At 44.0% G+C, this 14,966-nt stretch overlaps 1 protein-coding gene across 2 annotated transcripts in view; it reads right to left on the reverse strand.

Annotated features, from left to right (window-relative positions):
* Positions 1–13,093, reverse strand: part of LOC147443576 (Nucleotidyltransferase family protein) — a 68,981-nt gene extending 55,888 nt beyond the window's left edge. The window contains exons 1-4 of one of the 2 annotated variants that reach the window (XM_086526387.1): positions 12,314–13,093; positions 10,756–12,228; positions 10,303–10,674; positions 9,893–10,116 (exon numbers count right to left, since the gene is read on the reverse strand). In XM_086526387.1, the coding sequence (XP_086382513.1) occupies positions 9,893–10,116; positions 10,303–10,674; positions 10,756–12,228; positions 12,314–12,880 (2,636 nt within the window). In that variant the 5' untranslated portion in view covers positions 12,881–13,093. The remainder of the gene's footprint in view (positions 1–9,892; positions 10,117–10,302; positions 10,675–10,755; positions 12,229–12,313) is intronic. The other variant, XM_086526386.1, reaches the window with a different exon arrangement.
* Positions 13,094–14,966: the final 1,873 nt, after the last annotated feature.

Consider the following 14,966-nt stretch of genomic DNA (forward strand, 5'->3'; position numbering starts at 1 on the left):
ATCTTTGCACTTCAAAAAATAGTCGTACTTGTTTCTTCGAACCATGGCGAAACCGATGCAACAAGACTTGCTCCGGCTCCATGACTTTAGCTTCATCGACGATCTCCGGTTCTTCTTCTTCCGAAACGTCCTTTGGAGGTGTTCCCTGAAACACTTTCAACCAAGAAACATGGAAAACGTTGTGCATTGACCATGAGTTAGGCAGCTGCAATTTCATTGAAACCTCATTAATCTTTTTGATGACTAGAAATGGACCATACATACGAAAAGATAACTTAGGACATTTCTTTCCAACTTGCTTAAGACGCTGTTTCATGATTCGTAGATACACCCAATCTCCTTCCTTGATCAAGACCTCCTGACGATGCTTGTTAGCCTGTCGATAATAAGATTCTTGAGCCTTGCTTAGCCGAAGCTTCACACTCTCAGAAATCTCATCCAATGACTAACTCTCAGCATTGGCATCAGGCATTTGACTGACCGATCTAGTCAAAAGTGACTGGAACGGACGGCCAAAAGCTGCCTCATACGGGGTTCGACCAATAGCAGAAGAAAAGGAATCATTTAGAATAGCCTGAACCAATGGGAGATAGAGCTCCCATTGAGACTGCTGATAATGAACATAAGATTTTAACACATCAAAAGCCAACTGATTATAAATTTCGGTTTGACCATGACTGTGGATGAAAAGCGAATAAAAAATTCAACTTTGTACCAAAATTTCAAAGAGTGCACGCCAAAAATTGGACGTGAACTTAACATCCCTATCTGAAACAATGGACTTTGGCAAACCACAGAGGGGGTACCAATGCTTAATGAACAATCGTGCAACATCTTGTGCAGTAACTGTGGCTTTACAAGGAATCAACATGCAAAATTTACTGAAACGATCAACAATTGTTAAACATTGAGTGTTCCTTGAATGCAGACTTGGTGGTAAGTTAGTCACAAAATCCATAGAGATATCCTAAAAAGGTCCCTCGGGAGTAGGCAACGGAAGCAACAGGCCTTGCTGCTTACCCCGAGGAGCTTTTACTTTTTGACATATAGTGCACTGTGTGACATAACGAAACACACCTTTTCGCATTTTAGGCCAATAAAAAAATCGTTCAATCTTTTCTAATGTGGTGTTCATTCCCCTGTGCCCACCCGTGAGAGAATCATGTGCATCATGCAATATAGTTGGCCTGAGAGATGGCAACACACATAAACGCTGACGAAAAAATAACAATCCATCACGAATGAGATAGTTGTTGAGCCCTTGGGAAGCAAGAGCCTGCAACCAATATTTACCAAACTCCGAATCAGCATACTAAATTTGCATACTGATTCTTCATGCTGTCAAAAGACTCACCCTGTATAGAAAATGTGGTTCTTGACTCAAGAGCCAAAATCTGTCCTTTGCGACTCAATGCATCTGCAACACGGTTAGCTTTTCCAAGCACATACTCAATCAAACCTCCAAATTGCTCAAAAAATTGTGACCACCGCGCTTGGCGATCACTCCAATGTGCACTAGGCATAGATTGGAGCCACTTGAGGGCTTGATGATCTATGCGCACTGTAAACTCTCTACCATACAAAAAATGCTTCCTATGCTTAAGAGAGTGAATGACAGACAAAAGTTCTTTATCATAAACTGAATAATTCTTTTCCGCACTGTTGAGATTCCGGCTAAGGAAAGCTACTGGGCGACCATGCTGCTGGAGCACTGCGCCTATGGCGACATTGCTCGCATCCGTCCATACCTCAAAGGGATCATCCCAAGAGGCAAGGATACGACATGGTGCTTCTATCACCGCAACCTTGAGAACTGCGAAAGCCTCAATGGCTGCCTTGGGCAAGTCTACGCGCTGACGGCGAGTCTTTACTCCTTTCAAAACATCAGTCATAGGTGCAGCAATGCGTGCAATATTCTCTATGTGCGAACTATATGCTTGACATAGACCAAGAAAAGAACGCACATCATATGCAGTTTTTGGCGAATCCCAATTACGAACCTGTTTCACCTTCGCGGGGTCTAGCTTGACACCTTCTGCAGAAATGATATAACTCAGATAAATGACTTCAGTAAGAAAAAATTCAGACTTCTTAGCTGCAATGTACAACTGACACTCATCCAAAGAGTTAGTACCCTTTCAACATCTCTTTCATGTTGCTCCCACGATGCAGAAAAAAAGAGAATATCATCTAAAAAGATGAACACACATACACCTACCATATCGCCGAAACGACCTACCATGAGACGATTGAACGTACCCACGGCTCCTGTCAATCCAAAAGGCATAACAATATACTCCCATTGTCCTCGCTCAGTGCGAAAGGCGGTCTTGAAAATGTCGCCTTTGAATACCCGTACCTGATGGTATCCACTTTTGAGATCAACCTTGCTGAAAACCTTTACCCCATTGAGCCTATCGAGGATATACTCAATGCGAGGCATCGGAAACTTGTTCTTGACGGTCATCTTGTTTAATGTCCTGTAATCAACACACAAACGAGACGAACCATCCTTCTTGCGAACAAACAAAATAGGGACAACAAAAGGACTTACACTAGGACGTATGAATCCTCTGGCCACCAACTCCGTGAGTTGTCGCTCTAACTCTTCCTCCTGTGACTTGTTCAAACGGTAGGGAGCCTTACTGCCAGGTTGCGCTCCCTCCATAAGCTCGATGCGATGGTCCTCTGGCCGCTCGGGTGGGAGACGAGGTGGAAGATCATTCTGCAAAAAGAGATGTTTAAACTTCGTAAACAACTCCAAATACTTACCAAGAGCCTGAATGCTCTGGGAAATTGGAGCAGCATAGATGAATGCCGCTTGTGCTCCGTCGTAATTCACGCTTTACCTGCACATGCGAGATGAGAGGCAAAGAATGCAAGCCCTCCTCAGCACGAATGATAAGGGGAGAATCAGTTTTGGCATGTAAAGTGAGAGTGTTGCCTCAAAATCAATGAGAGGGTTTAGTTCACGAAACCATTTAATGCCTAAAATCATATCTAATCCTGCGAGAGGAGACACAAAAAAATTTATACGAAAAGAAGCTTGTTGAACGGTAAATATTACATCAAGGCACTCCTTTGTGATGAGAGAGTCCATACCAAGAGCGAAGCCAAAAATTTCGAGAGGAGACTTCTGGCTAACGTCTAGGCGGGCTCTCTCAACAAGAGGGGGACTAATCACATCATGCATACTGCCTGGATCAAACAATATGATAAAACGCTGCCCCTTTACATGACCATAACACTTCATGAGAGATTCATCAATGTGTGTGTCAGAGTCTTGAGAAGATGCAAGTTGTGTTGTGACAGTGCTTGTGGTAGTTGTCGGTGCCTATGGTTCTTTAGGTGGGACTGTCTTAGGACAGGCCTTCTTAATGTGACCCTTGACGTGACATTGAAAACATCTATCTTCTTTAGCATAAATCACTTGTTCTTCAGCCGTGAAGTATCCTCCTATAATTCCTTGTGAAGCTTTTTCATCAGGGGTTAGCTTAGGTTTTGCAGGTGCTTTAGCTTTATCCTTAGATTCATTGTTAGTGTTCTTTTCCGAAGAATTAGAGAAAGAAGAGCTAGTAGAATTACCATTCTTTCCGTTCTTACCATTCTGTGTTTTCTGAGAATTCTGCGGGGTTCCTTGAGAAGTCTTGTTTTCCTTAGGCTTTCCTTTGTTGTGCTTCATCTCGTGGGCGAGAGCAATTGCTACCGCTTTGTTGAGATCGATTGGATCAAGTACCTCAACATCATACTTGATATACTCGTCCAATCCGTAAAGAAATGCCTCCTTGCGCTTCGCATCCGATTTGCGTAATTGAGTGCCGAGTTGCAAAACACGATTAGAGAAAGACATAACCAGCATACCGTTTTGCTTAAGAGCGTGCAAATCGTCCTTCAATCGTGCAAGGTACTGAGGTGGCATAAACCGCGCGCCTTGAGCTTGTCTTGGAAATCAGCCCAATTAAAGGAAAGGGGTGTGAATCCGTAGGCTTCCTCTAGGTGCGCGGCTACCTCTGCCTCTTGCCATGCATGGTACCAATTAATGGCATCACCGGCAAGGTACATAGCTGCCGTCAAAACTTTGCTATTGCCTGTTTTCTTAGTTGTCGCAAAATAAGCATTAAATTGATGCAACCAAGAATGAATAACCGTAGCATCCATCTTACCATCATACTTACTGAAAGTCAACTTTTCGGTGACTGGGTTGTTGGAATCCGCATCGTGGCTTGCACCACTTGAGGAACTCCCACGATCTTTAGGTGGTTCGATTTTCGAGGCTTGCGCTTGTCGAAGCAATTCTTGAGTGCGTAGCTCTCTTTGAGCTTCACGCTCGGTCTCCAAAGCCAATCTTTGAGCTGTACGATCGGCCTCGAAGGCCGCGTTTCTTGCCGCCTCGTCCGCCTTTCTTTGTTGTTTCCGTTCTTTGCGTTCGTTGCGCTCGCGTTCTAAAGCAAGGCGATTGTCTTCTTGTTGTGCGGCAAGTTTGGCGTTTCTTTCGTCGCGCTCACGGTCCTGAGCAAGGCGATTTGCTTCTTGTCTATTTATCATGGCCATCATCTGCTTGACCATTGCCTCCATAGGGTTTGGTGCACTTGGTGGCGTAGATGGCGAAGGGGGAGGGTTGAAGAAATCATCTCCTAGTGGGGAAGAGTCTTCGTCGCCTCTCTCATGCTCATCACCTGTATGCGAAGTATCCACTCCGCTTCGGGTGACGATCATGCACTATGATCTTGGGTTCTTAAGTTCGCGAGGAACTTGGGTTCTTGAGGGTCTTGAGGTTCTTGAGGTTCTTGATTCGTGAAAATCTTGGATTCTTGAGGTTCTTGAGGTTTTCTTTCACTTGCAAATCGCATTGGAGAAGGATCTTCTCTTCACTCGAGTTCTGCTCCTTTCTGCGGGCGCACCCCTTTGCAGACTTGCGCTCACACGAAGGTTGCTTTTTCCCACCTCACGTCGATTGGCCGGCCGCTAAGTGCACGGTCCGCTCTCAATGAGTGAAAAGAGACACAAGGGGAGGCTGGACAAGCCCTTCTTTCTTGGGATTCCTGACACTCTTCAACAAAACAGATTAGGAATCGACACGCCCGAGCGAACTTGGGTTCGTGCGATCGCAACAAGCAAAAAAATTCTTGTGGTTCTTCCCTTGAGTAGTACAGAACACTTCCAAAGCTCTGATACCAATTTAAGGTGCAGCGGAATGAATGTTGTATTTTCTCAAGATTAGTGATCTATATTTGCTCAAGGTTCCTTTTAGTTCTTAGGGAAGAAGAGAGCCTTCCGTCTTTATGGAGAGTGCTATGATCACGAACAAAGTGAGTGGATATTGTGCATGCAAGTGTATGAGACTGAGGGAAAGAGAAGAGAAAGATACGACACCTGAGAGTTTGTAAAACCCTCCTCCGAAGGCCCCACTCTCGTCGGCGAGAGCGGTCTACTTTTGATTGCACAAAGGTGTACAATGATGATGCATGGACTGATGCAAACGGGGACTATGCCGATGACGACGATGATGACTTTAGGGCTGATTTCGATGCTCTTCTATCTGCTGTCCACAAAGGGGTAATGGCTGAGAATCTGGACCACTTTGGGGGGCTGAAAATGACTGGTTTACTGCTGTTTTTATGGCTGAAAATGATTGGTTTGTCGAGGCTCGTATGATGATGAAAAATGCTGAGGTTCTTGCACTATCTAGCTGTGTTTTTACGACTGCTGTCGTAGGCTGAAAGCGCTGAAGGTTTGCAGGTATCAGGCTGCGTTTCCAATGCTGAAAACCGCTGATAAAGACGCTGAAGTTTGCTATGGGGCTGACGATCAAAAACGCTAGTGGCTGAGGTTGTTGGTCGCGGGGAAAAACGCCAAGCAGAGATGCTTGATGGCGATGGCTTGTTGGGGGAGAACCGCCAAGGGAGAGAGAGTGTAGGCGATCCCAAAACGTTAGGGCTGAAGGGGGGTGGCCTCATCAAGCGGGCTTGAAGAGGTTCTTGTTAAGAGAGGGAGGGAGTACCTGTTGCTTGGAAAGCCTGCTGTGCTCCTTGCTCATCTGCCTTATTGTGCTAACTTGAGTTTGCTTATATATTAACTTACCCAATTTGCCCTACTGAGATCCCAACAAAAGTCACTTAATAAATAAGTGAAAAATGTTAAAAATAGGGAAAAATAGGATAAAGTCACTTGAAAAATTCAAAAATCCCCAAACTGACTCTGATGGAAATGCTTATGCTTATGCGGTGTGCAATCAGAGGATATGCATCTACACTAAGTGACTGGACATGCACGGTCTACGAATAGACTCACAAAGGTGCCAGATCACTTCTAATCTAGACTGACTGGACTGACGGGAACCCTGTTATGGTGTAGATTGTCCACGGACACATAGGGTTGGATGTGTCACGTGACACAGCCTTATCATTCTTGTGCTCTATGTGGATGATATGTCAATAGCTGCAAAGAAAAGAAGCACTATTGATGCTCTTAAAGAGCAGCTTATAAATCTGCATTTTTAATGAAAGACCTTGGGGCAGCTGAACATATACTTGGAGTGAGGGTTAGAAGGCAAAGGGACCAGCGCATATTGTATTTCTCGCAAGAAAAGTACATTGAAAAGGTGTTGGACAGATTTAACATGGTTGAAGCAAAGCCTCTTGGCGTGCCATTACAGCCATATGTCAAAATCTCCAAGGATGATTGCCTCAAGTCAAAGGAAGAAGCAAATGACATGCAAAGTGTGCCTTACGCTTCAGCTTGTGGTTTACTTATGTATGCTATGGTTGCTACTAGGCCTGACATAGCCCATGCAGTGGGAGTTATGAGCCGGTTTATGGCTAATCCAGGCAGGTTGCATTGGGATGCAGTGAAGTCCATTATGAGGCACTTGAAAGGGACTAAAAACAAATGCCTCTGCTATGGTAAAGGACCATTGGAGTTGAAGGGATTTTGTGACTCTGACATGGCTCGTGATGTGGATACACGGAAATCCACAAGTGTTTACTCTTGCAGGAGGTGATGTTTCATGGTGTTCTAGATTGCAAAAAATCGTTGCATTGTCTACTACAGAGGCTGAATATATTTCAGCCACTGAGGCTTCCAAAGACGCCATTTGGTTAGCACGTCTATGCAGTGATTTTGGTTTGCCTGACAAGGCACCTATGCTCAGTTGTGATAGCCAAAGTGCCATATGTCTGGCAAAGAATGCCATGTTTCATGCACACACAAAGCATATTGATGTGCGGTATCACTTCATTTGAGAAGTGCTTGAGGATGGCCTTATTACATTGGTTAAGGTCCATACATCACAAAATCCAGCAGATGCTCTCACTAAATGCTTACCCAAAGCACAACATCAGCTATGCATTTAAATGGGGGGTCAATACTCTCAACTATTCCCCTTACAAAAACGTGCAGCCTCTCTCTCTCCCCTCTACTTCGATTTCTCACGCCCCCATCTCTGCAGATCATCGCCTCCTCTCCAAGCCTCAAGCCTTGCACATCTTCTTGTGCTCTATCACTTGCACACATTGTTGCGCACTCATCAAGGATATGCATCTACTCTAAGTGCCTGGACATGCATGGTCTGCGAGTAGACTGACAAAGGTGCTAGAACACTTCCTAAGCTAGGCTACCTGAACCCTTGTCATGAAGTAGCTTGTCCACATGATGATAGGGTTAGATGTGCACGTGACAGCATGGGGCAAAGTGAAAGATCAGGAAGCCCTTATCTTTTTTGATAGAGGAGCCAAGGCCAACTTCATTTCACCTGAATTGGCGGCGCGCCTCGAGATTACGCGCGACAGGATGGGGCCACCAGCGAAGGCAGTTCTAGCGGCGCCTGGACGGGATGTAGCCATTACGCCCGTAATTGGCAAACTTCGTTTGCATTGTCAGGGGTGTTTAGGGCACGAGGACTTTTACATCATGCCTTTGGAAGGGTGTGACGTCCTCCTAGGAATCCCTTGGTACCATAAGAACGACGACGTGGTCGACTATCACGCCAAGAAGGCGACTTTGACAAATGAGAAGGGCATAAAATGTGTATTTGTATTATACGTAAAATTGAAGGGCGAGTCCGTCCCTATTGCATCTGCTTCAACCATTTCAAAATTGATGAAATCCAATCTTTATGTTTACTCAATCTATTTGAAAGAACTAAATGATGAACAACGAACGAACATGTCTGAACTACCCAAAAAACGACAAGAATTTCTGCATACACATGCTGATTGTTTCTCACAAGGCCTGCCAAGCGAGTTACCCCCATCTTGTCCTGAGGACCATACTATTGATCTGATTCCTAGAACCGCACCACTGAACCGGCCACCTTACCGTATTAGCCGAGCCCAGAATGAAGAAATCATGAACCAAGTGAAAGACCTTCTAGAAAAGGGTCTCATCCAGTCTAGTACTTCACCCTATTGTTCTCCGGTTTTACTGGTACTAAAGAAAGACGGATCTTGGAGAATGTGCATTAACTATAGAGCTCTCAATAAAATCACCATCAAGGACTGATTTCCGATTCCAAGGATCGATGATAATTTTGACCAACTACAAGGATCCTCTTGTCTCAGCGGGATTGATTTGAAAAGCGGATATCATCATATCAGAATCGCCCTGGGAGATGTCTACAAGACAGCCTTTCGCACAAGTTTTGGTTTATATGAATTTTTGGTGATGCTTTTTGGACTTACCAATTGGCAATGCTCCAGCGACTTTCAACCGAATGATGGATAGGATTTTTCGAGAGCATCGATCTTTTGTGGGCACTTTCTTTGATGATATTATAGTTTTCTCCAAGGATGAAGTAGAGCATCGACACGATCTGCAACAGGTCTTTCAGGCATTACGTGATCACAGATTAGTTACCAAAGCCAAAAAGAGCGAGTTTTTCGTGTCGGAGATACACTTCCCAAGACACATCGTCTCCGCAGCAAGAGTACATATGGACCCAACCAAAATTGAGACTATTCACGATTGGCCAGACTTGAAGAATGTTCATAAAGTTAGAAGCTTTTTGGGCTTGTGTTCTTACTATCGGCGGTTCATTCAGAAGTTTGCAGAGGTAGCTTCCCCTTTGCACTTATTGACTCAGAAAGGAGTCCCTTTCTCGTGGGGACCGACGGAGGTGATTGTCTTTTAGACACTTAAGGAAAAACTGACTACTGGACCAGTATTGGCTTTCCCATATTGTGATGCTTGGGGTTGTAGTCTGGGAGCGGTCTTGATGCAAGAAGGCCATGTGATTGCTTATGAAAGCAGAATGTTTTCAACTTTGTCACCCATTCCCTCTTGCCTAATTAAAGCCCTTGGATTACCTTGGCAGTCTATGATCCTCATAAATGGAGCAAAATGTGCTATCTCTCTAACATATACCATCCCTCCACAAAATTGTAGCACTGTTCCTTTTTTGAGAGTGATACAAAATTCAAAAGTTGGCGATGGTTGAAATTTTGTGAGAGGTTTCTCTTGCCTTCTTCACTCTTAGAAGCTAGTTCATGGATCCGACCACGCAAAAGAGATTCAATGAGATCATGCGAAAACACCAATCTTTAAGTTCCAATTCTCATAAGTTGTTCTACAAATGCATAACCTTAATCTATACGTAGAAGCACCCCAAATTTCAAAACACATGCACAAGCATAATTCTTTGAAGAACCAAAGCTACCTCCTTTGTACACGACCAAAAAGCACCCGTATCAACTTCCACTTGAAATTGATTTTCAAACCTCCTTTCAGCTTTTCCTACACCTTTCTAACAATAAAATATAATAAAAACTGCTCAATATTTCTATTGGGTGCAACATATCAATCCTTCCAATTTAAATTGCATACTTCAAAAACAAATTTGAATATTTGCTTAACAATAAGAAAGCAAAACACACTAAGGGATTCACAAGGAACATACGCATAGCTTGACAAAGTGCCACGATATGTCTCATTTACTTGACGACACTTGGCCCAATGCTTCACCATGAATGCAAGCTGTCGCAACCTTACATCGATTTGTGCATAATCGTGCAAGAGCTTGGTATTCACAACGGCCAGCATGTTGTTTACACAAACATCACAAGAAATACCCGTTTCTGGATCCGAATACTTGACAATGGGAACCCTGGCATGAGTTAATGCCTGCGTGTCAAATAAAAAGCCATAACAAACCAAACTCATAAAAATCTCATTATGTGCAAATGAGCTTGCAAACATGAAGGAGTCTCTTCTAAGCAGGCCACAACCCCCATGATCACTAACATGAAAACCAGCACTAGAGTGCACAGCATAATGCAAAACAATCAAGAGTAGGGTAGGAAAACGAACCTGAACATTTTGCATATGATTCGCCTTGAGAGCATCTGCTAGTGTGCAGACAACCTCTGATCTAGTTGCACTTTCACCTTCGATGGAAAGACAAACATCAATGTCACTATTACACACCCCAAAAGCATTTGCACAAGACCCAAATAAGTAAAGACGAGCCTCTGGCCAAATCCCTGAGACCAGTTCATCAAGACTTTCAAGTAGCTGCTTCCTTCTTTGCTCTTCATCAACAGGAGGTATCAGAGTTTGAAAAATTGCGAGAAAGTTAATAGTACATTTCCCCGCATCCAAATGATGAAACGGCTCTCTTCTGTTGAACCTTGTTGGCCGTGTAACCCTTGCATCAAATTCCTTGGTACCCATGTTTGGACCCTAAATAACAACAACAAAGATCTGTAGATACAAGTGGCTAATATCAAGGTCTCTTGGATATCGCATGTAATATGTGCTTACCTCAGAGGCAGAATGCTTGCTATTGATTGTAATCTCTTCCTCTGATTCATTCTCGTTATCAAGTTCTGATAAGCTGAGAGAGCTGACCAATGTTCCTGCATTAACTCCACTTCTTTCTTGATTGGACTCTAAAACTGCCCTGGCTGGATCCACACTTCCTTCCGCAATCCTTGCATCAACTGCATCAGTAGCGGGCATAACTTGAAGAGCCTGCTTTGACTGCTCTGTTGCTGAGCTGGGAGCCGAGGCTACTGTGCTTCCAGAGGGAAGTCCCAGAGGGTCTTGTTGGAGCGGTATTTTAGTTTTTGGCAATCGGTCAAGTCCTTTTGGTCGAGTCCTAGGTTCATTCCCGAGCAAATCAGATGATGGGCTAAACTGCTGTGATCTCCATCCTTCCTGTGATCCTTTGGGTCTCCGAACCTCTTCAATGGTCTTGTTTGTTGCATTCTCTGGGGCTGCTGTAGATTCCCTCCTGTTGATAGGAGAATCCTCCCTTTTTTCCTTCATGACAGGTATCCAATGACCCGAACCAATCCTGTTAGAGCCCTTGCGCATGGAGTCTAGACCTTTCTGTGGCTTATTGTATCTCGTCTTTGTTTTACAGTCTTTCTCAGGCATTATTCCAACGCTTGTACTGTTGGCAATGCTGTCTGAGAGACTGATGAAGGTATTGCCATGACTTACTTTCTGTATAACGGGAGCTGTGATTGCAATACTATCCATGGGAAAAGCACAACTTTCTAACGTCTTCTCGGCACCATCTTTAATCGCGTGGTCAAAACCCCCTGCACCAACTTGTTCCATTAGCCTCTTCTGAGAAGGATGTGCACCTGAAAGAGCCATTGCTTCTGTGCTTGCTTCTACAGTGGAAGGATAGTGCTGCCCGTCTCCCTTCGAGGATTCAACAGGAGTGAGGCTCTGTGCAACAACCCCTTTTGGGGTCAGAGGTGAAGGTCCTACTCCTGCTTGTCTATTCATGGAGGAAAGTTTCTGGAAAGCCACTGTATCAGGCAGACCTGCACATGACGATTTACCTCTACTGCCACTTTCGTGTGGAATTTCCACTCCAATAGAGCCAAACTGAGTGTAAAACTGTGACTTTGGAGGTGCCAAACCTTCCTCTGATGAAGATGAAGACACAAAACCTGGTGTGCTTCTGGGAACAGAGACTAGCATTCTCAAAGGAGCCATGCTCTGCCCATTTGTCAATTCCTCAGTGGGGAAAATTTTCAGCTGATCTCCTGCAGGATATGACAAGCCAGATGCCATCTCTCGCACTCTACTGGAATTGAGCAGCCCTGTATGCGAAAAAGTGGGAGCAGGTACACGTAAATACATGCTCTGATCCATTAATGACAAACGTGGGTATGGCCTCAGAAATTGATTATGCACTGATGGCAACAGGGGATCCAAGGGGAAAGACAGCAGATGCTCTGAAGGAGGGGGTCGGGGACAAGGTGGAGGAGGAGGTACCTGCAGGTATAGTGACAACATGATGCTTTGAATGCACCTGATGTACGTATAGTACTAGACATAAGACAAAGGAGCCGAGACATACCTGCTGCAACCCATGATGCTGTTGCTGATGATGATGGTGATGGTGATGATGATGATGGTGTGGTTGATGGTGAGCATAGCGGTCATGAAATGGCAGAATACCTCTTGCTTCCCCGCTCATGTTTCCAAAACTGTTAGCTATCGCACTGACCCCACCAACGGGATGGCTAGGTCCCATAGCTGCAACAGCTGGATCATGCTGAAGCTGAAATTGTGCCTGCTCTTCATCCAAAACAGAAGCTTCCACGGAGAAAGTTCTGCTGAGAAGATGTGCTCTTGCCTGTTCCTCCTCAAAGGCACAAGCTTCCATAGAAGAAGCTCTGCTGAAAGAGGATGATCCACCCCAGTCGGCCCCGCTGCTACTGCTGCTGCTGTGATGGCGGCTATGTATTGCGTTTCCATCGCCAAAGCTGTTTTGATTACTACTGCAAGGACGGGGGAATGTAGAAGAGGGTCGCCCCTGCTGCAGCAATTGAAGTAAAAACTCACCGCCACTGGACGGCGAGGCAGCTCCACAAACGGGAGGCGAGCGAGAGATGGGCGGGTTTTGAGAGGAAGAACTCTCCATGAGTGGTCACAGGGATTAACGATGCGGAGGCATCACGAGCAAAAAGGCAGCAAGAGAAGGACGGAACCATAGCCAACGTGACTGTTCCTCTGTTCTTTCCAAGTAATTAAACCACGAGTAGGATTTTATATACACAGTCAAAAGAACGAGAAAGCAACTAATGGTGCAACCAGGTTTGCGTTGATTGCTTTGTCACATTGTGCAATGTGTAAGTTGACCAAACAGTGTACTGAAATCACATGTACATTGGTGTATCTCAGTAATTGCATCAAGCTCCACATAGATACTTAACAATAGAGCACCCACATCATGAGTAGAGTTCTCATAGCTTCTTTGCCATGCCCATATAAGGCATGCCCCCTTGATAATAAGCACGCTCCAATAGATGACACCTTAGCTGAAAAGCTCACACCTTAGCTCAAAAGCTCATCAACACCTTTTTGTGGTGTCTCACTTGCATAAACACTTAACAAAATAGTCTAGAGCTTTTTCATGGTGACCACGTTGGACATACCTTGCAATAAGCGCATTTTACGAGAAGCATGTCTAGACGTGTTGTGCTTTCAAAAGGACACTACTTACTCATACATGTTGACCAAAGCTCCACCAATCACGACATAGTTATCCAATGTCCCTTGGCTATGAATCTCATAATCCATTTGTTTGTTCATGTCAACTTCATTTAGGTTGCAAGAATATGCCTTCAAAACGCAAGCACAAGTAAAGATATTTGGGAAAAACCATGGCTTACTATTTTGGAAAAACCCTTCAATAAGTACAATGCTAGAGGCAACATCCCATACGAGAAGCTTGCCAAGAGCTTTTAACTTAAAATTTTACCACATATGGCTTACATGTCAATGTGAGTGTCTTTTGAAATGCCAAAATCAAAAGTTTGTCAAGTGCAATGCATACTTAATGACCAATATGTTTTTAAAGTATTTGTCCTCAAATAACCCATTATCCTGAGTAGGTGATACCCATGAGAGAAACAAAATGAGAGAAGAATCTACGTTAGATTCTCTCTCTTTCTTCTTCTATTTCACTAATACAAAAGAAAAGGACCACCATTTTGCATATAGAACTAGCAATTTTCTCTCTGCAAATTGAGGCAAGAGGGAGGAGATGAGGGCAGAGTTGGTCAGGGCAAGGGTAGGAGGAGACTGAGGGCAAGGAGTCAGAGATCATGTCATCAAAGGGCCGTAGAGGACAGGGCAAAGAGCATAGGGCATGTTCGATGGAGCCACCAGAGCCAAAAAAGCAGGGCACAGTAGGTGATACCCATCAACATAGACGTAAGCGAGGGGAGGGAGGTGAATATTCCTATGTTTGAGGTGTTTCTATTAAAACACCACTAGTAGGAAGTAGAGAGAGGTATCTATATGTATCCCACCGCCTTGTTAGAACCTTGCAATAAGTGTAACCTAAGACACAACACACCTTGCAGATTTCCAAGCACAGTGTTTTTGAATAGTCTTCAATAGAATCATACCAATAGCCAATGGCATACATGTCATTCAAAGCATTGCCATGCACAATATTTTCAACCATGATCTTATGGTAGAACCATAAAATAAGTACAATCCAAGAGATGATATGTAACGGAATTAAACTAATAACTTTGAGTGTAGCGAAAATAGATTAGCCATAGTGAGCATTTCATTAAAAAGATTCCTAATGAAGACAGAGAGAGTGATAGGTTGGAGATAGCAACAATTTACACATTCCTAATTGACATGTCAAGACCAATAATTTGCAAAAGAGAGAGAGAAATAAAGAAATTAACAACAATTGAGGACTAGATTTACTTGGAGCTGGTCCCCCCCTCCAATAGGCTTTTGTATTATAGGTTCTCCCATGAAGAGAGACTTGGTACAACACAATCTTTGTGTGTTCCTTAAGACCTCTTTGGTGCCATGCAGATGGAAAGTTTCATGCACCAAACTTATGCTTAAAACAACAATTAATCTACTTGCAATAAACAAGAACTTGTCCTTGGCCTCAATCCCAAGACCTTAAACACGATCAAAGGTGGAGAGAGCTAGCTAAGGAAGATGAAGAGAAGAAGATGTATCTCTACCAGAAA

This window comes from Adiantum capillus-veneris, chromosome 13 (genome assembly GCF_014529385.1).
Source record: "Adiantum capillus-veneris isolate H3 chromosome 13, ASM1452938v2, whole genome shotgun sequence".
NCBI classification, from domain to species: Eukaryota; Viridiplantae; Streptophyta; class Polypodiopsida; order Polypodiales; family Pteridaceae; genus Adiantum; species Adiantum capillus-veneris.